At 44.3% G+C, this 25,040-nt stretch overlaps 1 protein-coding gene across 5 annotated transcripts in view; it reads left to right on the forward strand.

The window, feature by feature from the left end:
- The window catches only part of RNF17 (ring finger protein 17), a 201,555-nt gene that overhangs the window by 97,681 nt on the left and 78,834 nt on the right, over window positions 1–25,040 (forward strand). For 4 of the 5 annotated variants that reach the window (XM_048844981.2, XM_075127255.1, XM_075127254.1 and 1 more), the window contains 4 exons: window positions 9,649–9,769; window positions 10,993–11,113; window positions 22,614–22,841; window positions 24,650–24,800. In XM_048844981.2, coding sequence (XP_048700938.2) covers window positions 9,649–9,769; window positions 10,993–11,113; window positions 22,614–22,841; window positions 24,650–24,800 — 621 coding nt within the window. The remainder of the gene's footprint in view (window positions 1–9,648; window positions 9,770–10,992; window positions 11,114–22,613; window positions 22,842–24,649; window positions 24,801–25,040) is intronic. The other variant, XM_075127252.1, reaches the window with a different exon arrangement.

Here is a 25,040-nt window from a genome sequence, read left to right on the forward strand (position 1 = left end):
ACAGTCCTGGTTTTTGGGTCTTTTTCTTATATAGGCTACTATTACGCCCCACCCCGTCCTGATTTTTCACACTTGCTGTCAGGTCAGCTACTACTTTCCAGGAGTCTGAGTGTTTCTGCAGTGCTCAATTACAACACATTTTCCCTTATGTACTTTATTGAAGTTGATTATTTTCATATTAAGTGCCTGGTGATCGTGATTACCATGGGATCCTCAATGGTTTTATCTTTTCTTAGTTATTACTATTCTCATATAAATATAAAACTTCTAGATTCATCCTCGAAAGGTGAGAAGACCATTTTCATTACAGTTTGAATTCATTTTCAAGAACAAATATTGATATCTTTATTTTTCTCCCTAGACCATTTAATGACTTTTAAGTCAGTCATGTCTTGCTGTTAAAATCACTGTCAAAGGGAATTGCCTTGGGCAAGAATTATCATAATTTAATCAGCCTGAGTCATGATCTTCCTTTTAACAATGTTATCCTGTTTAGTTTTGTTTACTTATAGTTCTTTAAGTTCAATGAATAAGACCTTTGGTTACATCTTGCAGTGTTGATGATTGATGTATAGTCTTGGATCAGTCTGAAAAATTGCAGAGAATTTAATTTTGTAGTTTATAAGAAAAGATGTGTATGTTCTTCTGACCTTTTGAGGCTGTTTCATCCAAAAGAAACTGAACAAACCTATGGGTGTATGATACATGAAAATTCTTTATGTATACAAACAAGCTTTCATTGCCTCCCTCAATGTAGTTCCTAGACTAAACCTATGATGATAGTAATAGCTAAAAAAAATAAAGCCTTTGAGGATCCCAAGGTAATCACGATCACCAGGCACTTAATAGGGAAATAATAGACTTCAATAAAGTACATAAGGTGTATAAAAATCTGTTGAAATAAAGTGTTGCAGAAATACTCAAGATTCCTGGAAAGTAGTAGTTAGATATGCATATTACCCTGTAGATGAGAATTTAGGTAGAGGAAAAGTGCTTAGGAAATCAGCTTCTGACTCTTAGAGGCACAATTTGGTTCTGGATCCTCCTTTTGCAACCCTTTTATCTAGCAGATTTCTTTGTTCTCCATGCCAGCTCAGCAGGGTGGGGGCTTGTTGCAATATTTGAGGTCTAGGGAGCCTGCCCCAATTCTGAGCTTAATTGCTGTAAAGTGGCTGAAATTTCATTAAAATGTTACAATAACCTATAACCATAACTGTTGATAGAAAAAGGTACAAATGAAAGACAGACTGGATTAGTACATACAAAAAGGGCTACTGGTATAACTAAAAGACTGTGAAGGTTGTTGTTATTTGTAAATAAGAGGAGAATGGAATCTGAAATTAATGGAACAAAATTGGTGTGTCAGAAATTAGGCTTAATTGGTGAACAAAAAAAATGAGGTGATGACCTATGTTGCACATTGCTGCCTTTGGGGTCCTTAAAAAGAGAGACTTTGGTGATCAAAATGGTGGAATTGACTCCTGGAGGATTCCCTCAGGAAAGGCCAATAGCTTTTGCTTCACTGTAGAGACTCTGTCCTTCACTGGTGAGCCTCAGTCGTCATGACACTTAGCCCTCAATGCATCAGTGGGGAAACTTGACCATTACTGGTGGACCCCAGAGTGATACTTATGAGATCCTGCTCTGTCTTCCCTTTCCTTGTGTTCCTTTCCTCACTATCTTTCATCTCTCCTCTCTTTGCTTTTGACCTGATCCTGAGACCAATTATGCCAGCATGACAAGATGACATTAGCTAGCTGTGCCCAGGACTGGTGAGAGAGTGGGGATCTGCCCAGATTAGTCAGGTGACGTCCCAGACCAGAGAAGTGAGGTGAGGTCCAGAGCAACAGCTGTCGTGGCCAACCTGCCAGCCCTGGATGTCTGTCCATGACTGACTGACTTGCATCCTAAGAATGTCCAAAAACAAAAAATATCCCCAAAACAAAAAACTATTCAAGTGCTTGCTCATGTCCATTCCATTGTAGGTGTGTGCGCTCGCCACGTGCACTGGTGCCAGAAGTTTATCTGTAGCGGACCGGCTCTGGTGCCCTCTGTGGCGTGCATATGTTGCGGTATAAGGGGCACCACTGGCTCCCCCTTCCCGCAGTTCCTTCTTACTGCCAGTGACAGTGCTGGAACTGCTCCTTGCCTCAGCAAGTGTTGCGTTACCCTGTGGTTTCCTTTTGCGTTGTATGTAAATAGTTGCTTAAGTGGTTCTTTTTGTGTTTTAGTGTTAGTAGTAGTAAACTTAGATAGTCCCCTCTTGGTACTTCGCCGAGGGCCGGGTCATGCCCCGTTCCCCAGGCTTTAAGCTGTGCGAGCGCTGTCCAAAGCCCAGGCTGATTAATGACCCGCATCAAAGCTGCTTGAAGTGTCTGGGTGAAGCCCACATCAGTGACAAGGGTTGAACCTGCAAGACTTTCAAGCCAAGAACCAAAAAGGAGTGGGACATAAGGTTGAGAGTGCTCCTCATGGAGTTGGCCCTTGGGCCCATCTCCGAGCTGCCGAAGTCACCGCGTGCATTGGTGTGAAGTGCGCCTTTGGCACCAAGTTCCCAATGCTGGTCCCAGTCGCCGGTACCAGTGAAAGAGCCTAAGAAGCACCAGGACAGAGGGCACTCCCAGCTCCACGCAGGGTGAGGGCGAAGGCTGCAGAGGAGCACGGACCCTGAGGGACAGCAGCTCTCCAGTCCCCAGTCTAGCATAGACACCCCCAGCCAGACTCTCCAGCCCTCCAGTGGACCCACTGCCCACTCCATCTAGTGGAAGAGGTCCTAAGTTCTTGGAAGTCCCATAAACCCTGGTGGCCTTGCATGCGGCCAAAGGCATTCTTTGCTGGTGACACCAATACCTCGCTCTGACATGGCTGTCTCTAAGGGGAAGCCAGCGCTGGAACCTGCACCGCGGTCCCCGTCGGTGTGGCATCGCTCCCTGACACCCAGGTGGTCGACATTGAAGCGTCGATCCCTGGGGACATGCTTCCAACCTGCCCATGCTGACCGGAGATCCCGGCATCACTCGTGGGAGGACTTATGGTACTGGTTCCCCGTGGGATGGCACTGCTTGCCCATAAACCAGCACGGGATTGAGACACACCGGTCTCCAGACAGGAGACATTGCTCCCCAGGGCACAGGTCCCCAGTGGAGCCACAACGCTGCAGATCCCTGGCATCGAGGGGGACATCAACGCATCTGCGGTGCCAACTGACTTCATCTAGGTGTCGCTCGTCACCATCTCATTCCCGATCGCCAGACCCTCGGTACTGCTCGAGGTGCTCTAGGCGTCGATTGCTGGATCCCTGCCGTCGATCGGCCGAGCTCCACCGTTGGCGTCGGAGCAGTTGTTGTCGAGACTCTGATACCCGGTACTGGTCCTCCTGTAGTGAGCGGCATGGAAGCCATCAGGAGGACAACTCCGAAGCCTCATCAGCAACACGGTGGTCCCCGGGGCGTCGCTCACTCTCTTTGGATGAAGAGGAAGAGGCATCAGGCCCTTTGAACCAGTCGCTCTCAGCCAAGCACGGAGGAGTTACTCTGGTATTGCCAGCTGGTGCTTGGCCCCAGGGTCAGTGGTCTCCCCCATGGCAGTTCTGGAACCCATGGGGCTTCCATGGGCACTGGGGACTCTAGTCCAGTGCCCTGTGTCAGGCGCGTCAGACAGGAGATCAGCGACCATCTCCCACCCTCCCCTGGCATCGGACATGGGGTTAGAGTGCGGTGCCCAGGAGCCTCCTACTGGGGCGGAGGCTAATCCAGAGGTGGAAGTCTCACCCACCCTTCCCCCCGCCTCATCATCGTCATTGCCCGATGAGGCAGTGGCAGGACCATCCCAGTCAATTTTTATGGATGAAGCTGTGGCACGCCAGAAGCTGTTTAAGAGGGTGGCGGCAGCAAGCCTGGGCTTACAGGCAGAGAAGTTAGCGGAACCCTCCAATGGCCTGTTCGACATCCTGGCCACGGTAGCCCCAACCAGGGTGGCACTTCCTGTATATGAGGGGATGGCAAAGCTGGTCAGAGCCCTCTGGCAAACCCCTTCCTCCCTCCTGCCCATTTCTGGGCAGGCGGAGAGGAAGTACTATGTCCCTGCTACGGGATCTGAATATTTGTACACTTACCCTGCCCCAAATTCCCTCGTATCTGCAGTCAATGAGAGACACAGGCAGGGACAACCCGGCCCTACTCCCAAGAATAAAGATGGCAAGAGGCTTGATTTGTTTGGGAGGAAGGTTTATTAATCTGCCAGCCTCCAGGTCACAGTGGCTAACCACTAGGCCCTCCTTGGCAGATATGATTTTAATGTTTGGCAGTCTATCACCAAGTTCACAGACGTGCTGCCCGAGGAGTCCAAGACAGAGTTAAAATCACAGAATATTAGGGTTGGAAGAGACCTCAGGAGGTCATCTAGTACAATCCCCTGCTCAAAGCTAGGAGTTCCTGGCTGTCCTTGGGGGTGAGGGGGGGGGAAATGGTGGCGAGGACCTCCCTCCAGGCCACGTCAGATGCAGCGGACTCGGCCACGAAGTCCCTGGTCACGGTGGTGGCGATGAGATGGGCATCGTGGCTGATGGCTTCTGGGCTGGCCACAGAAGCCCAACTCTCACTACAGGATCTCCCTTTTGACAACCTTGTCCTGTTGGTGGAGCAAACGGACACAAAATTACATAGGCTAAAGGACTCTAGGACTACCCTTTAGTCCCTTGGCCTCTACATGCCAGCCCCTGCTAGAAAGAGGTTCAAGCCACAGCGACCTCATAGATCTGCCAGTCAGGTGAGATCAGAACCCTATCATAAGAAGACCAAGGGCTACATGCGCCACCATGGCCACCAGACAGGCTCAACCTCACAGCCAGGCTCATCCTACTTCCCTCAAGGGAACAAGCGGGCATTTTGAAGGTGCGCCCAAAGGCGACATCCCAGACTTCAAGCTGGATCCTTCTCCTCTTTGTTTTGCCAACCACCTTTCTTTTTTCCTCCCCGCTTGGACCACAATAACTACGGACTGGTGGGTCCTCAGCACGGTGGCAGTGGGGTATACTCTGCAGTTTATTTTTATCTTCCCTCCCACTCCCCTTCCCTGTTCCTCTGCCGGACCCTTCTCACCAGCAGCTGCTCAGACAGGAGGTACAGGCCCTTATACAAGTCAGAGCAGTGGAGGAAGTACCTGTGCATTGAAAGGGAAAGGGGTTCTTTCTGTTCCTGGTATTTTCTCATTCCGAAGGCCAAAGGCAGTCTCCGCCCCATTCTGGACCTGTGGGACCTCAACACATATCTCAAGAAGTTGAAGTTTTGCATGGTCTCCCTGGCCTCCATCGTCCCTTCCATGGATCTGGGAGACTGGTATCCCACTCTCGATTTGAAGGATGCCTATTTTCATATATAAATATTCCCAGGGCACAGATGTTTTCTGGTGGGGACCGCTCCCTACCAGTTTATGGTACTTCCCTTTGGCCTTGGAACGTCGCCAAGGGTGTTTACCAAATGCATGTCTGTGGTGGCCACTTACCTCAGACTTCAGGGTATCCAGATCTACCTGTATCTCGATGACTGGCTCATCAAGGGCTGCTCCAAGTCCAGTGCAATGTCAAAGTGCTGCAGGACTCATGCCCAACTCTGGGCCTGTTGATAAACAAGCAAAAGTCCACGTTTGTCCCAGTCCAGAGGATAGAGTTAATTGGTGCAGTGCTAGATTCTACCGATGCCGGGATGTTTCTTCCGCAGGACAGGTTTGACTCGATGTCAAAGCTAATTACCGACCTCTTCATGCACCAGATCACCACAGTCAAAATCTGTATCAGACTTCTAGGCCACATGGAAGCGTGTACCTATGTGGTCCACCAAGCAAGGCTCAAAATGCATCCCCTCCAGCTGTGGCTGGCAAAGGCCTACTCCCCGTCCAGCGATCACCTGGACAAGGTGGTTGGGATCCCGAGCAGCATACTCACTTCCTTAAAGTGGTGGTCCAACCCAAAGGGGGTGATGGCAGGAGTGCCATTTGCAAATCCTCTGCCTGGGGTCTCGCTGATATCGGATGCCTCAGACCTCGGATGGGGGGCACATCTTGGGACAATGCAGACCCAGGGAACTTGGTCCCTGGAGGAACGTGTGCTGCACATACACGTCAAAAAGCTCAGGGCCATTCCCCTAGCTTGCGGGGTCTTCCTCTCCCCAGCTGTCTGGTCAAGTGCTGCAAGTCCTGACAGACAACACAACCTTCATGTTCTGTGTGAACAGACAAGGGAGTGTGTGATCATCGGCTCTTTGTTAGGAAGCCGTCCATCTGTGGAATTTCTGTATCCAGCACAGAATCCATATGAAGGCAGCGCATCTCCGTGGCTTTCACAACATACTGGCAGACCACCTCAGCAGGTCCTTTTGTCTCACCTTGAGTGGGTGCTCCATCTCAAGGTTGCCCGGATTATCTTCCGTAGGTGGGGGGCTCCCCGAGTGGACCTGTTCGCCACCAAACAGAACAAGAAATGTGGGTGTTTCTGCTCCCTGCAGGGTCTATGCGAGTGCACCCTTTCAGACGTGTTTCTCCTGTCATGGGCAGAGGATCTGCTGTATGCTTTCCCACCGATCCCTCTGTTGTCAAATGTTTGGCTGAGTGTGTGTTCTCCCTGTGTGGTGGTCCACCTCTGCGCAGATAGGTGGCACTGCAGACCTTGAGCGAACCATGCAATGACCACAAAATCCGTTCAGGTGCGAAGGCGCCCGGCCAGGTTTATTGTCGACACAGCACAGTAATAGCACCTGGCAGGCTCTACGAAGATACTAAGACATGTATGCCTGTGACAATAAATGCAGCTCAGTCAGTGGCAGGACTTCCAACTGCTCTCTAGGCTGGCCAAAGACACTCCTCCTGAGGTACATCTTAATACACAGATACAAACAAATTATGTATTGACCCTGACATGTCAGGGTGCCACCCATTGCCTTGTACATGTTGGTTTGATCAAAACATTTCTATTCATCATGCTGTCATCCTGACCTTATCCTTAAGATGGGCCAGCATGTTCCTATTATTTTTGGGGAATGTACTGGTATCGAGGTGTTCTGGTACCACCCTTCTGGAATGTGCTTCTGTGAGTGCTTTGTGCCTCGCATTTCCTAGGAATATGTGTTTCTGCAATATCAGCCCTGTTCTTGCCAGATTCTGTGAGCAGAGCCTGCCTCTTGCTCTCAGCTTAACTTCGCTTTATACTGTATCAGCAAAGTTTTGACTACTTTAGCTCAGGCCTCTTACCAGGCTCTGATACATGGGCTTATGTTTCAGGCCCTCTTCTTACTACACCCTCTTATCAGCAGAGTCCTGTCAAAGATCAAGAGGGACAAAGTCATGGTCGCCCCAGCGTGGCCTCGCCAACACTGGTAAGGCACACTCATGGACCTAGCTGTAGCCACCATGTGGCCACTGCCTGAATGCCTGGATCTCCTGTCCCAGGACCATGGTCAGCTCCTGCACCTGAACCTCACCCCGCTTCACCTCACTGTTTAGCTGCTGTGTGGCTAAAGCCAGAGGGGCAGGCCTGCTCCAATCTAGCGCAGCAGATTCTCTTGGAAAGTAGGAAGCCCTCAACTAGAGCTTACGTACCTGGCTAAATGGAAGCGGTTCTCCTGCTGGGCGGCGGAGCGGAGTATCTATCCAACCCAGTCATCTCCCCAGTCCATCCTGGATTACCTGCTCCAGTTGAAGAATCAGGGCCTCGCTTTCTCCTCTATCAAGGTCCTCTTGGTGGCCATATCTGTGTTCCACCTGCATATTCAAAATCGATCAGTGTTTTCACATGACGTGATGATCAGGTTCCTGAAGGGCCTGGAAAGGCTCTTTCTGCCGATCAGAGACCCGGTTCCCCAATGGGATCTCAACCTGGTCCTCTCGAGGCTCACTGGCCCAACCCTTTGAGCCTTTGGCCTCATGCTCCCTCTCTCATCTCTAGTGGAAGGTGGCTTTTCTGGTGGCCATTATCTCAGTGAGGAGGGTCTCTGAACTGAGGGCCCTCACATCGGAGCCACCATACTCCATCTTTTACGAAGACAAGGTATAAGTGCGGCCCCATCTGACCTTTCTGCCCAAGGTAGTGTCCTCCTTCCTCGTCAACCAGGACATCTTCTCGGTGTTCTGCCCCAAGTTGCACTCCTCTAGCGAGGAAAGGCGGCTACACATGTTGGATGTTTGATGTGTATTGGCTTTCTATCTGGAGTGCATCAAGTCATTCCACAGATTGAGTCAGCTTTTCGTAGCAACAGAGGAAAGAATGAAAGGCCTTCCTGTATCCTCTCAGACGATCTCAAACTGGATCACCTCCTGGCATGCATGCCTGCTATGAGCTGGCTCAGACCCAGCCACCGTCGATTGTGAAAGACCACTCGACCAGAGTGCAAGCATCCTTGGCGGCCTCCCTAGCCCATGTCCCTATCCAGGACATCTGGAGGGCCATGACATGGTCTTCAGTGCACACGTTTACCATGCATTATGCCATCACCCAGCAGGCCAGAGATGACGCTGGGTTCAGCAGGGCTGTGTTGCAGTCTGTACATCCATGAACTCCTCCCTGTCTCTGGTGGTACTGCTTGGGAGTCACCTAGAATGAAATGGACATGAGCAAGCACTTTAAGAAGAAAAGACAGTTACCTTTTTTTGTAACTGGTATTCTTTGAGATGTGTTGCTTATGTCTATTCCATGACCTGCCTTCCTTCTCCACTGTCGGAGTTCCCATCAAGAAGAAACTGAGGGTGGGAGGAGCCGGCGGCGCCCCTTATACTGCAGCGTATGTGCGCCACTCCAGAGATTGCCAGAGCCAATCCCCTACAGATACTATTGAGAGGAAAAACTTCCGGCACAGGTGCATGTAGCGAGCTCACACACCTAGAATGGAATAGACATGAGCAGCACATCTGGAAGAGCACCAGTTACAAAAAATGTAATTGTAACTGTCCTTTCTCCCCCCAGCTTTACTGTTGTATCTCTTCTGTCCCCTCCTTCTCTCCCCCTCTTCCCCCACCGGCCCCACACACTGTCTTGTCCAAAGCTGGAAAAGTAAACACCAACTCACAGGGTCAGTTCAAAATTCAGCAACAGAACTAATACTTTTTCTCTCTGCTAAGAAGGATTGTTTGACAAAATAAGAGAGACTAACGATATCTCTCTGTAAAAGAGACTTGATAAGTTTTGATTGTTTTGCATAATCATTCAATTTCAAAATGCCTTTTTTATCCTTTTTCTTTTGCACATCCTATTTAATGTGTTTCCGAACTCTCCAGCCTTTGGCATGAATTTTCTAGCATGTTTGCCATAAGACTATGCAGGCCAAGATCTCTGTACTCAAAAATCCAAAGAATAGCTAATTTGTTAGTGTTTCGCCGTGACCCTATCACTGCACTATCTTTGACTCAGCCCACTAATTCCATTTAAATCAACACAATGAGGTGAAAGTTGTACCTGTTGTTTACCCACCTGTGCAGAATGAGGGGTGCTAACCTCCCAGTGGCAGCCTTTCTCCTTTCACTGAAGCCCATGATATGTTTAGCCCACACTGGGCAGTAAGCGGGTTCCTTATGCCACCCTGCTCCCTTTTATGACAAGGATTTGGCCCTAAATGCATACTGTGGATATGTGATAACAGGTATCTAATTTGATTTATTACTTAGGCCATCAGGAGCAAGCTGGCTCATATTGAATCCTATAAAGGAGGAAATGAATGGAGTAGGGAAGCAAAGGAAAGATTTGAAGAAATGACTCAAGCTAAATTTATGCTGTGCTCAGTCATTAGTAAGTTATCAGTAGTGTGTCTATTACATAACTAATATTGTTAAATAATTATAAATAATCATTGTGCATATTCAGATCATCGCATATCAAATAAAGTAAATACTTTCATATGTTAAATGAGAGAAATCCACTCTATTATAATTACTCCCCCTCAAGTTTGCTGATAGATCTGCCCTTTTACCAAAGAATCATAGAATATCAGGGTTGGAAGGGACCTCAGGAGGTCATCTAGTCCAACCCCCGGCTCAAAGTAGAACCAATCCCCAATTAAATCATCCCAGCCAGGGCTTTGTTAAGCCTGACCTTAAAAACCTGACCTTAAAAAAATAAGCAAAAAGAAAAGGAGTACTCGTGGCACCTTCGAGACTAACAAATTTATTTGAGCATAAGCTTTGCATCCGATGAAGTGAGCTGTAGCTTACGAAAGCTTATGCTCAAATAAATTTGTTAGTCTCTAAGGAGCCACAAGTACTCCTTTTCGTTTTGCGGATACAGACTAACATGGCTGTTACTCTGAAACCTAAAAAAATAAGAACATTCATATTTGCAGTAAGTAACGTGATTGGCTGAGAGTTTCCAAATGTAATGTAATTGCAATGAAACTTTATAGACTTGAAAGCCAAATTACAACACCATTTATGTCTTCAGTTCCATGTGGGCAATGTGAGTGTTAAGTGGTGTAAACACTGGTTTGCGTTAATGTGTAGGGTTTAATTTCAGAGATGCTTATTATTCATGGCTTTCGCTATCCACAGGAGGAGGTTTGGGTGATCTGCTCCTCTGAAACAGGCCAATACTATGTGCTGCTGAATTTCAAATCATGTCTGTTCCGTGGGATTTTTCCCATTATTGTTTTTGGTAAATGTAACTTTATGTGAGATGGGAATTCTTATATAAGTCAGTACCAAAAAATTAATGTGGAAACTGCCTAATAAATGAAGCTTTGAGCAATAGTTAGCTGTTAGGTCATAATGTTGTAGAAGCCACCAAAAAAAATCTTTAATGGATATGGGTGTAAAGTTGGGACTGTCTAAAGAATTTGCATTAAAACTGGATGTGGTTTTTATTTTGCAGATCAGACCTTGGTAGATTTACATTTTTCAATGTTCTATCTGCCTCTACCCACCTGTACACCCTCTCTCACCCCTCAGACTACAGACTTTCTCAGTGTTGTCATTACTGGACACTTTTTAAATTAAGCTTTATCTTTATCTGTTTTGGAGGTGTATCACAAGATAATGTTCTATCGGTTGAACTCTTTGACTCCCCAGATGTTCTTGGAAAGAGATCCTCTAGTCTCAACAGTCAGCTAGTTAAAGAAGAGCTAGCATCTTATGTGCTAGGGCAAGTATTCTATTTATAATCTACTGTTGTGTGTGTGGTGCGGGGGGGGATTGGAATTGTCTGAGTCTGGATTTTCCAGCTGACATTGATGACATTGTCTATATGTTAATAAAACACGATTGTTAAGCAAAAATGCAACAGCTAGATATTTATACTTTTTGATGAGTGTTTTTGAGTAGTCTTTAACTAGACGAAAAATAGCAGGTTAAGGTATTGGAGGTAAACGTTAACTATATAGGTGTTTCATCCTAGTCTTAAATGCTAATTGAATTAAGATAATTTAAATATGTTACAAAGTCTCAGTTTTCTTGGTAAAAACAAATAATTTATAAGAAAGCCACTAAACAAAAATGTTTTCTAATAGAAATAGTCATTTTAGTTACTTCTTGGGGAAGTGACTAGATGGATTGTCATCTGCCAGGGCATAAGTGTATCTATAGATCATAGTAGAGTAAACATTTTCTGTATGTTGGCCAAATTTGTTAATTTGTGTTACATAAGTTAGGCACTTAAATGGAATTAATTTAACTTCACACAACAAAGTTATTTATTTTTTTGCCATTTGACTATTTACTGCTGCTGTAGTTCAGCAAGTGGACATGCTCCTGGAATTTGCTGTGAAGCTACATATGAAATTGTATTGTATTACTGTGACCATGGTTGCTGGAGGGGCCAAACTGAGACTGCTCACTCAGGGCAAACTTGAAAGAATGGGGCAGACGATCCCCAGAACTGGTGGTTTATTCTAATAATTAGATTCACCAAGCCAGTAATCAAACAGCTTCTATAATACCTTACTGATTACCAAGAAACGAAAAATACAGCTGTCCTTAAGCAATCCAGTCCTGGGTTCCCACCCAGACAGCCAACTCAAATATGGTGAGGATTACTTAAAAACTTATTCACCATGTATAAAGTTGTACCAATCCCATGAGATCAGACACATTACCCATCAGTTCAATGAATATTTCAGATCTTAACCAAATACACGCTTACAGCCAATTCTTATTAACTAATCTAAGATTAAAAAAAAAAGAGTACTGTGGTTAAAGATTATTATACATACAGAAATGAATAAAGTTTTTATGTCAGTTTCATTGGAGAGATGGCGAGGTTGCTGAGTTATGAAAGTCTTTCTGGAATCAATTTAAAAGTTATAGTCCAATAGGCAGTCCATGTGTAGAGTTTGTTCAGATTCTTCCATGAGAATTAGCAGGGATAATCCAAGGTACCTGGAGACCTCAGTCTCACAGTTTGAACTTCCCTTGACAAAGGTTAATGAGATCTGTGGTGGTAAGGATCAGTCCTGAAGCTTCCTTTTATAGTTCTCTAGTGTGCTAATAGCCTCTTGACAGCAGATAACACAGCAGGCATTCCTTCGATGAAGAATAGGTAATGCACATTGTTGCTTTGAAGTAAAATCCCTATTTCCTAAGTGCACTCATTAGCATATGGTAATTAACATTCAAGCTGTTTATTGATAGTTTACTACAAACTTGAAAGAGAAATAAAGACAATGATATTATAACATCACACATTTAATCTAATTGCTAATATTCCCTTTTAATCCCTGAATCAATAGAATATAGTAACAGACAGGAACAGAAGTTTGTCATCTACAAACTAATGAGATCACATTGTTAACTTCTAACAGATATAGGTAAACACAGACAAATACAATTTGTATTTACTTCTAATTCTCTAACAATATAGGTTTACATTTCAAAGCTCTAGTCTATCTAACATGACTTCGTTAGCTATTTACAAGAAATGGCCCTGTTTACCATTTCAATAATTTTCTTATGTCCCTAAAGGTTGATTTTTAGTTCACTTAGCCTGCTGATTGTTTAACCCTTGCTCAGTGTCACAATTACCTACCAAAAAGCAAGATAGCAATATGGCCATTTTTTCTTCCCTCCTTTTCCATTTGAATTTTTCACTTGATTTTTGTCTCTTTTTAGCTGGCATTGTTTCCCTCGTATATATAAACCTTATTAACTGTAACCTATTATTTATGCAGCTCATTTGTCATAATTTTTCCATTCTGACTGGAATTTCCATTAGTGAAGATAAATGTATGTAATAAAAAAAGTGGTGAATGGTGCAAACTGACCATTAAATTATCCAAATAAACCCAAATTTTAAATACAATACTGACTATAGCAAGATAGCTGATAGAAGTTTGTTTCCTCTATAACTAAAACTATGTTACAAGTTCATTTGGACAGAATACCTTCTTGTTGGTTGTTATAACCTTAATACGTATTCTTCACAACTCAGAGATAGATGTAGGTTTCATTTTTAGAAGGTACACACTATGCATTTTTAAATGATTTATTTTGAAAACTTTTCAGATTAGTTTTACAGCTATATCAGAAAATGAATGATTGTTTGGTTATTTCATTTACTAAAGGTAATTGAAGCAGACATTTATGAAGTCATTGGGAGGTGAACTATCTCCAATTCAGCAGGTTAATCATTAATATTTGGAGGATTTTCTTGCCATGCTGTATTAGGAGGAGAACATCGCCAGACAGACATTTCAATTGTTTTATTTAACTAAAACAACAATGTTATGTATTCTGGATTTTTTTCTTCAACAGCAAACCTATAATATCTTAACAAAACAAGCATATGAATTTTTGAATTTAAACATTCAAGTTTTTTTAAAATCAGGTTTGTTTTTGTTAAAATTATTTTTAACTAAAACAGTTAAATGAAATTAAAAAAAAATTAAATCGACTGTGTCAGCCAGGTCAACATGAGAAACTTAAAATATTGGCTTCCTCAGCTAACTCAGTCGTCTTCACCTTCATTTTCCTGTTTGTTCATAATGTGGAAAAGAAAAACAAGCTTTCCTGCTTTTTCAGGTCCCAAACAGTTTCTCAATTTGGAATGAATTAGTCCAAAGGAAGAAAATATTCTTTCTGCACCGGCAGAAGAAGCTACTGCTGTTAAAAGTGAGATTATCACTGAATCCAAGTGCATAAGTGACTTCCACCAGTTCACTGGTGGGACTTTCTTGAAAACATCATTAGCAAACATATATTTTTTGAATGGTTCACCCTTAGCTCTGAAGTTTATTATAGTTGGCATTATGGAGGGATGATTACTGGATGTCCATGTCATAGGCAACTCCTCTTCTTCAGCAGCAGTTAAGGTTTGACCCTGATACAGAGTATTGAGAATATTTGCAAGAAAATGAGCTGGCAATAGTGCTTGTCCCATTCGTTTTTTTAACTCTTGTAATTTAACTCTGTCATTGCATATGTCTTTTTAAGATCTCACTCAGTTCCTTCCAGATTTCAACAGCGTCAGAAATAAAACAGCTATTTCCCTGCATTTTGTTGAAGGCTACAGAAATAGGCTTCAGGGTACTCAACATCTGTTCAACATTTCTCTTAAGCCCCATGTTGAGAACTTTGGCTGTGACAGTGCTATCTATTTTTTCACAATTTCGTTCACAAACTGTCATCAGATTAGGCCAGTTCTTGATATAATGCTTAAAACAGTCCACTACTGAATTCCACCGCATGTCTTGTGAGAGCGTTAGCTTGGTTCCTCCCACTTTTTTCAGAGCAGCTGCTGCAAAGTGGTTGTTACAGAAGTATTTTTCAATTTCAACAACATTAGCCTTTATTTGTGGAACACTGAAGTCTTTGGCTAGGAGGTGCATCAAATGAGCAGTGCAACTGTATGTTATTAGCTTGGGACTCTCTCTACTGTCTTCTAAATAATTTCTTCTCATCTTGGATACATTTGCAGCATTGTCTGTGACCAAGCTGCATACAAGACATTTGAATTTTTTCCCCAAAGTTTGTTATAGCTTTTACTAATTGCTACTTGTAAGTATTCTGCTCTGTGTGCATTTCCTGATGTATCAGTTGTTTCTGTAAGGAAAACATTCCCTTTTTCTGTTGTCACACAAGCACATACAACAGCATCATTGTGGACATTGCTCCACCTATCAAGATTCCGGTTAATAATTTTACCCTCTAGACCTTTTTGCACACTGCTCAATTTCTCTTTCATACACTTTTATCCAGCAATTTGCCTGTGACATCTGCTCTGTTGGGTGGACTGTATCCTGGTCCTAATGACTCAACCATGTTAATGAAGTGTGGGTTCTCAATCATATGGAAAGGAGAGTTCATTGCATAAACATATCGGGCAATTTTTTCATCAATTACCTCTTTTTGTAATCTGCTGGTTCTTATCACCAATTTATCTATGGTTGTTTCTGGGCGACGGAGATTTATTTATTTATTGCTGCAGGTGATACTGTGGCTCTGTGACATACACAATGTGACTGAAACACTGTCATCGGCAGATAACTCTGAAACTATAGAAAATGATTGTGGTCTTGAAGGCGGATAGTCTTCAGAATCCTGTATGTTGAGGATGGATTCTCCTAAACAAAATAAATAAATGCAGTTATTTAATTATTTTTAACATACTGCTCATTTAGTATTACTCATTGCATTCACTGACACTCAGTACTATTTTAAAGGTGAAATTGTAAAAAGATGATCTGCCTAGTTCCGTTATTTATTTTTTATCACAACTGCATCTAAAATGATAGGACTATAGAGTAACAAGTATCTTTTTTGCTCAAACATGAGAATTCAAGAATATTCCAGAAGGAAAGCAGGCAGTCCTTAAGAAAGAAGTATGAAATAAAAAAGTTTACCAACCTGAAGATCCTGCATGTTCAGACACGTTCCTTTCATCTTCAACGCAGCTTCGTCCTGAGAAGGAACACGTCTCGTGATGTTGTTTCATTTGGGTAACCAGGCCTTGCATTTCTTTGTTGCACTGTTTGCATTTTGCATGCATGCCTGTCTTACCCACAGGTAGAGGAACTTCATTAAAATATTCCCAAACTGGATCTCTTTTACAGCCTGCTGCCATTATAGGTTTTCCCTTCTAGTGAGAGAATGCTATAGTAGATCTCAAATCAATGAAGGCTACACTCAGAAAGACCTCAAGACTTCTGGAATATGCCGCTCAAACAATTTCACTTTTTCTTCTGCTGCCTGTCCCTCCCTTCTCACATTTATCTCCAGACTTCTTCTGCTTTTCCAGATCTAGTCCACCCCCAACAATCTTCAATTCGTTGAACTTTTTGAAACTTTGCACTTTTAGGGAGAGGTAAGTGTACATAGATTTGCAGAGGGAGAATAGGGTTGAGGTCTTCTTATTTCTCACCTCTCTCTATATATTCATTAATTCATTTTATTTATTTTAAAAACATTTTTGCTGTTAACAAGCATGTTTTCTCTGGAGACACAAATCCACAGTTTGAGAACGGCAAAGCTCTAAGCATCTCTGATGGTATCTTCTAGACTGAGCACTGAGTCCCATTGGGTAGATAGAAAGAGATTAACCTAAATAATCTATACAGAAGCCCCTGGAACCCCATAAATTTGGCTCCCTAATCTGTGAATTATTGGAACTCATTTACAAAACTGTTCTTAAAATTAAATGACTATATTGTCTCATACTATAGAATTAGAATTTATAATCCCTATTCCATGATGAGATATCTTTGAGCTATAATGTATCTTAATTAAAACTATCTATAGATAGGTTTTTTTCCTCAAATCATTTTATCAAAAAAATCAGATTTAAATAAAAAAATCAGATTTTTTAAATGTATTTTTAAAAATCATTGTTTTTTATCCACCCGGATTTGGTGCTTGGGAGAAACTCTCACCTGGATTCTTCAAACACTTAGGCATACATTTAATTTTATATACTGTGAATAGTGCAGTTAACTTCTTTGAGTGCTTGCTTATGTCCATTCCATGCTAGATATGTGCATGCTGTGTGCAGTTGCCAGAGATTTTTCCCATAACTGTATCTGTAGGACCAGCTCTAGCACCCCCTGGAGCTGCCTGTGTATGTGCTGGTATAAGGGGTGCCACCAGTTCCACACCCTCTTAGTTCCTTGTTACTGCCAGTGACAGTTGCTTGGAACAATCCTCCTTGCTCTTGCAAGTCTTCTTTCCCAGTGGTTTGGATTTTGTAGTATATTGTATAGTTTTTGTAGTTAGTATATATAGTTCTTGATGTTAGTGTATATAGTGTGAATAGTGGTTCCTTTCGTCGAGGGACTTTCATCGTAGGGGCTGGGCATGCCCCAGGGTTCAAAACATGTGCCTCCTTTGGCAAGCCCATGGCAGTGAGATACCCATACTCTAGCTGTCAAAGGTGCTTCGGGGAAATTCACATTAAGGAGAAGTGCCAGATCTGCAGGGACTTCAGATCACTCACTCAAAAAGATAGAGATATTCGTCTGAAGGCCTTACTGATGGAGGCAGCCCTCAGACAATACTCAGAGCGAAGCTGCTTCGAATTGGCACAAAGGACTTTGGCTTCCATGCAAAGCACTCTACCAGCGCGATGCTTTTTCCAGCATCATTCTCCATCGCTTTTGCTAAGAAAGAAATATAAGAAACAGCATACCATGAGAGGGCATCCCCAGTGCCGAAGAAGGCAAAGTGGGGAGTGACTAGCACAGTGAGACCCCTGCCGGAGCACTCATCATTCCCAGAACCCCTGTTGGCTCTGGCAGCTCTTACTAAAGCACCAAGTCCAGTCCAGGACCCACCTCCAACTCCCAGGAGCAGTCGTGGGACTTCGTGCCCATGGGCCCCTTTGACTCCAGAGGCTTTCCAGGCAGCAAAGGTTCTGATGTCTCTCCTGATCCCGCCCACCCCCCAAGACTCCCCTCTAGCCAGGGCTACTGGGGAAAGAAGGGATCAAGGGGCAGTGAGCTCCATCATGGCACTGACCATCACGGCACCGTCTGGAGGAAAATCCTCCATGGTCCCAGGCCCGTCATCTGTTACTGGTTCCCTGGCACTGCCTGGAGGCGGAAGCAGTTACAGCACCTCGATGGTCTCAGAGGGAAGAATACTCCTCGGAGTCCAAAAAGGAATCCTTTGCCCCACTGAAGAAGTACTGGTACCCAACTTATGCACAAGACTTTGGTACCGGCCCCAGAACCGCCGCTTGGCCACCAGCCAATGCAGTGGCAGTATTGGAACCCGTGGGGGTTTCCCCCAGTACCAGGGCCCCCTTCTCACTCTTCATACTCAGTAGTGTCCAAGAGGTGAGCCAGGTTTTTTCTCCCATCCAGCACCGGATCTTGACTCCAGTACTGACCCCGAAACCGAGGTCCCAGAAGTGGCCCCAATGGAAGTGGTGCAGGTGAAGGAAGAAGCAGCAGCCCCTCCTCTGGCGCAGGTCTCTTCCTTGTCATCTCCTTGTCAGGCAGTCTCAGACCTTAGTAACCCATTTCCACCGGATAACTTCAGGGCCCATAAAGAGCTCTTGAAGCAGGTTGCCACAAACTTGGGGCTGGGAAGTGGAGGAGCTGAAAGAGTCTGCGCACAGCTTAGTTAATATCCTGGCTGCAGCGGCGCTCTCCACAGTGGCTCTGCCAGTTAATGATGCGGTGTTGAGAGCTGCCAAGGCACTATGGCAGGACCCCTTTATCTCTGCTCCCTACCTCAAAAAGGGCGTAGAAGTAGTACTACATACCATCCAGTGGTTTTGAGTATCTGTACTCGCATTCCCCCCACACACACACACACCCTGGGGTCCCTGATGGTGTCAGCTGCAAATGGGTAGGACAGACAGGCAAGTCAAGTTCTAGTCTCAAAAATAAAGAGGCTAAGAGACTGGACCGGTTCGACTGCAAGGTTTATTTGACGGGCAGCCTCCCGTTACAAATCTCTATCTAGCAGGCCCTGTTGTGAAGGTACAGTTTTAAGCTGTGAGACTCAGTGGCCAAATTTTAAGGATTCCCTGCCTCAGGAGTTGAGGCAGGAGTTCATGGCCATCCTGGAAGAAAGCAAGATGGATGGCCAGGATGTCCTTCCAGGCAGCTCTGGATGCAGCAAACTCTGCTGCCAGAACAATGCTGTCAGTGGTCACTAAGAGGCATTGTTCATGGCTCCAGTCATCTGGCCTCTCTCACAAAGTGCAACAATCTGTCCAGGGACCTCCCCTTCGAGAGTACTTCCCTGTTCTTTGAACGGACGGATTCCAAGCTTCACGACCTCAAAGACTTGAGGGCCACACTTTGCTCCCTGGGTCTTTACATGACCCCAGCCTCCAGGAAGCATTTTAGGCCTCAGCAGCGTCCAGATTTCTAGTGCCTTCCAGGCAGGAGTCGTACAAAAGAAAGGAAAGAGTTGTAAACGTTGTCCTACCTTACCTTCTGCCTCAGCTTCACACTCAACTCCCATAGATACTCCGGTGGGGCCAGGCAGGCATACCAGTCTTGATTCCGGATCCGTCTCCCCGTTTGTTTTGAATCACCTGTTGCCCTTCCGCCCAGCATGGTCTTATATGATATTGGACCGTTCAGTGCTCAGCACTGTAACAGCTGGTTACACCCTCCAGTTTTCATCCACCCCTCCTTTCCAGCCCCCTCCCCTGTCCCTCTTCAGGGACCCTTCTAACAATTTGAAAGATACTTATTTCCACATCTCCATCTTCCATGGACACAGGAGATTCCTCAAGTTTGTGGTGGGTCAAAGCCACTGCCAATTCACCACGCTTCCCTTTGGCCTGCCTGCAGCCCCACATGTTTTCACAAAGTGTATGTGGTGCTTGCAGCCTTTCTCAGACTTTGAGGCGTACAAGTCTACCTGTATCTCGACAACTGGCTGATCAAGGGCCGCTCGCAGGCTCAAGTTCAGCACAGCATTGGCATAGTGCAGGCCACCTTTCAGGCGCTGGATTTGTTAATAAATGAGCAAAAGTCAACTTTGGTCCCAGTTTAGAGAGTAAAGTTCATCGGGACAGTGCTCAACTCCGCCAAGTCCTATTTACCAGAGGCCGGATTCCAAACTATGTTGGACCTGATTGCCCAGGTCACAGCCCACCTGCTTACAACTGCCCAGGTTTGCCTCAAACTGTTGGGTCACATGGCAGCATGTACCTATGCGGTACAGTACACGTGGCTATGCCTCAGACCCCTACAGTTGTGTCTGACGTTGGTCTACTCTCCAGGCAGACACAAATTGGACTCAGTACTCACTGTTCCACTGGCCGCCCTGGCTCCACTGATTTGGTGGAGTGACCCGCATTCTGTAATAAAAGGGGGTACCCTTTGCCACACCATATCAGTCAGTAAGCTTGGTTTCGGATGCATCAGACCTAGGTGGGGAGCCCAGCTCGACAGTCTCAGGGCTCGGCTTCTGGTCCAAGGAAGAACTCAGAGCATTATGTTTGGCTTGCCAGGTGTTCCTTCCCCAGATCTCAGGCAAGGTGGTGCGGGTCTTGAAAGACGACACTGCCTCAATGTTTTACATCAACAAGCAGAGGGAAGCTCCATCTTCAGCCCCATGCCAAGAGAGAGTTCCCACATGGCCGAGGTACCAAATATGGTACTCATTCCTAACAAAGCTAGCAAAGTGCCCACCAGTTACTTTTCAGCCCCTTAGAATATCAGGGTTGGAAGGGACCCCAGAAGGTCATCTAGTCCAACCCCCTGCTCGAAGCAGGACCAATTCCCAGTTAAATCATCCCAGCCAGGGCTTTGTCAAGCCTGACCTTAAAAACCTCTAAGGAAGGAGATTCTACCACCTCCCTTCCTCACCTCCTCTCTCAGAACACCAGACAGATCCATCATCTGACACTACAGGTTCTCCGACTCAAAGCTTGGCTCCTCGATGGTTCTAATGCATAGAAAACTCCTGCTCTGAGGCGGTGAAAGTGGTGCTGTTACATAGTAGAAAATCAGTAAAATCTTCACACTTACGTACAAAAGTGGGAAAGATTCCAAATCTGGTGTAATTTGAAACAAATTACCCTGGCATCCTCTTCTCTCCCATTAATACTAGACTACATCCTAGAACTCAGGAAGATGGTACTATCTCTCAGCTCACTAAAAGTACACCTTATAACCATAATGGCCTTCTACCACTAAATAGAGGAATATTCAGTATTTACCCACCGGATAACAAAGAGATTCCTCAAGCGTGTGAGTAATCTCTACCCACAAATCAGATGTCCCCCACAACCATGGGACCTTAATCTAACAGAGGCTTAACAAAGGCAACTTTTGAGCCCATGGCCACGTGCTCGCTTATGTATCTGTCCATGAAGACAGCATTCCTAGTGGTGAAATAGCAGTACTAACGGCACACCCTCCCTTCACAATTTTCTTTAAAGACACGGTCACACTGAGACTGCTCCCAGAGTTCCTCCCCAAAGTAATCTTGTCCTTCCATACGAATCAACTTACTCACTTCCCCACCTTCTTCCCAAAGCCTCACCATGACAGAGAAGTAATATTACATACTCTTGATGTCAGGAAAGCTTTATAATTCTATTTGGACAGAACAAAGTACTTCAGGAAATCTCCTAAACTGTTCCTCTCAATTGCAGACAGAGCCAAAGGATCCGCAATATCAACTCAAAGGTTTCAGAGGGGTGGCCGTGTTAGTCTGTATCAGCAAAAACAACGAGGAGTCCTTGTGGCACCTTAGAGACTAACAAATTTATTTGGGCATAAGCTTTCGTGGGTTATATGCCCAAATAAATTTGTTAGTCTCTAAGATGCCACAAGGACTCCTCGTTGTTTTTGCTAATATCAACTCAGACTCTCAAAATGGATTTCGTCCTCGTAATCTGCAACCTCCATCTGGAGTCCAAACACACTCCAAGAGATCCATTTCCACTTCTGTAGCATTTATTTAAAATGTCCCCATCACAGAAATATGCAGACATCCAAATTGCTGCCCTGCTTATACTTTCACAGAACATTATTCTGTTACTCGTACTCAGCTTCCAGTGCTGTCTTCAGATCCACAGTATTTACATCAGTAATAAACTTGACTCTGAAGCCACAACGCTCCATCTGGAGTACTGCTAGGGAGTCACCTACAGTAGAACACTCACAGGGACACTACTCGAAGAAGAAAGAGTTACTCACCTTGTACAATAACACTGCTTCTTTGAGATGTGTGTCCATATGGATGCTCCATGAGCCACCCTTCTACTTTGGAGTTCTCATGAACGAACTCTGCGGTAGAGGAAGAACTGAGGGTAGTTCACATTCACAGCACTAGATAGCCATGAGACAAGGAGAGAGCGTGTGCGGGCTGAATGGACACGGCTATCTAAAATTTCCGATCGGAGGCTCAGAGACACAAACGCATCTACAGTGGCGCACCCACAGGGGGACACATCTCAAAGAAACATCGTTACTGCACAATGTGAGTAACTCTTTTATGCAGAAAACAAGAGTAAGCAAGCAAAAACTATCAGAAGGGCTTACTGTAACCCTACAGAAACACTGGAGTTGCTTGCTTGTTTTGGGGGCGTTGTTTTTGTTTTCTGAGACCTTTAGCGTTAGCCTTTTCTGTTGCCTAAATTTTAGTAGCACACCTTACCGCTGAACTAATATTAAGATTGGGAGTGGAAGTAAAATTTTGAACTATAAACTCCATCTCAAACTGTATTTTTCATTTTCATACAGATACACCAAAGGTAGTGCTACAAAGCATAATGAAGTATGGGATCCTTCTCTAGAAGAAATTTTTGAAACCGAAACATTAGATATTTTAAACTCTAAAAACATAAAATCTCTACAGAACGAGGATTTACGATCACTTTCTAACAAAGAACTACAAGTGCGAATCAGTCATGTGGTATCCCCAAATAAGATCTTTGTACAATGGCTGTCGTCAGAAAGGTTACTGAAAAGGTATTCTAAGAACTAGCAAAATAGAAGCATTTTTATCAGTTAATATTTTTAAAGCCTTATGAGTTGTCTTTAAAGTGTATCTTATCACTCTAATCAATTAAAAAAGAAACAAATTACTGTAACACTACTCTTTTACAGTGGAGCAGTACTCAGTTTCTGGTTTTCAAAGCTATTGCATTTTCTTTACCTACCCCCCCCCCTTCCCTCCAGTAAACATAGTGTGGAAAGCAATAGATTTGCACTATAAAATGTTTCACTAAATACATATGCAGTTAAACATCTTATAGTGCTGTGACAGCTTGCTATCCTCACTGCTGAATGATGCTGCCTCCTGGTGGTTCAGGGATTAGCTCGGTCAGGGTCACACCACTTCCAGTGGTTACACTCCATCAGTTTCTCCTCTGCAGTCCCTCTCTAGCTCTCGGGAGCTACAGCTGTCTTCTTTGTGATTCAGCTGTCCAGCAAGGTCACTACTGTGGTTTCCCTTTTGGGGGAGGGAGGGGAAGCGTATCAAAGTTCCTGCTCTCCAGCAGCATCAGGCAGTCTTCTGCTTCACTGCCACACTATGACACACCTGCAGTGGCTGGCAGGGGAACTCAGGCCCATCCTCACTCTGGATTCCATCTCAGGGACCCTCTACACAACAGCCAAGGTCTGTTCCCTGCACCTTCCTGCCTTTCCCTGAGCTGCTTCCATACCTCCTTGTTCTCCCCATTCCTCTGGGTTTGCAGTCTCTTCACTCCCTCTTCCCAGGGAGTAACTTTAGGCAACTTATCTCTACAGCCTCCCAAACACACCTTCCTTTCCCTGGGAAGTGACTCCAAATTCCTTCCCTACACCCCCCTCCTCTTCCACTTTCCTGTCTTTTGTAGAAGCCCCAACTGTCCTGCACAGGTGAGCTTCTCTCTAATTAGCTGCCTCCAGCATAATTAGCTGATTGGGTCCACCTGGCCTAATTCATCTCTAGCAGTGCCAGTGCTGGGAGCACACCCCATCACAAGTGCTTGATCTAGCCCCCATTTTAAAATTGCGATTCCAGTTGACTTCAGTGTAAGAAGGATTGGGGTTGGAGAAATTTAACATTGTCAAAAAAAACCAAAATGTCCTCCCTGGTTCTTTCATTAGTAATCTTACTAAAGTAGTATCAGTAACAACCAGTGATATTTATTGTCCATGTGCTGTAATACGGGTTGTTGGGTTGTTTGTTTTTCAAGAATTCCACAGAAGTATATGAATTGGGTTATATCTTTTACTGAGCTCCGTCATTTCACCTAATTCAGACATCCCTCAAGTAAAGACTTCAAAGCAACTGTATAATATTAATGTAGCAAACTTCCTTAGCCACTGATCGCTGTATAAGATTTTTGCTGACTATTTAAAAAAAGTTTGTCTACGAAGTAAGCCATTTTGTGCCAATCACTTTTTTCTGCCTCTTTTCTGGCCATTTCCTTTTTTCTTGAATACACGTTACTTGGATTCCCTCCAGATCTATTTTTGATGGTACCAAAGGGGGATGGGGGGGGACTATATTGCTTCTTGAAAATTAAAAAGGTATCAGAAGGAATAGATTAGAAATGCTGCTACATAAAAGGATTGAGTTTTCTGAAAAGAATTCCATGGTTATGAGAGCATAGTAACGTTAGAGCATAGTTACTACCTTTCCAATACTATGTACCTGCCACAAAGTTACTGAAATGTTATTACATAGTATTTCAGCAGTAATTGGATAAATACTTCCTCAAACCACTGGATAAGTCTTTAGTCTTGGGAGGAGTTGGTTTAGATATCATGGGTTTTTTTAATGTTAGTTTACAGGAAAAGATGGCTGCTATCTATGAAAATTCCAAGTTTGAGCAAGTGAAGTGGGAAAGTGATATGTACTGTGCTATTCGTATACGTGATCTGAACCAATGGCAAAGAGGCAAAATCAGCAGGGTTGTCTCTGAAACCACTGTAGAGGTAAATATCTCATTAAGTAAGATAAGACTTGATTAAATTAGTTTAAAATATATCTGTTTTAGCTGTAGACACATTCTATTGTTTGCTCATTTTGTATCAGTACTTATTTATCATTTATGCTTTTCGGAGGAGTTCAGTTTTAATTATGTTACACATTATTGCAAACATTAAAGTCTCATCAAAGTCAGAACAACTTTAGAGTGAGTTTGGTGGTTTGGGAAGTGTCTGAGGACTGACGTG

Source organism: Caretta caretta, chromosome 1 (assembly GCF_965140235.1).
Source record: "Caretta caretta isolate rCarCar2 chromosome 1, rCarCar1.hap1, whole genome shotgun sequence".
NCBI lineage: Eukaryota > Metazoa > Chordata > Testudines > Cheloniidae > Caretta > Caretta caretta.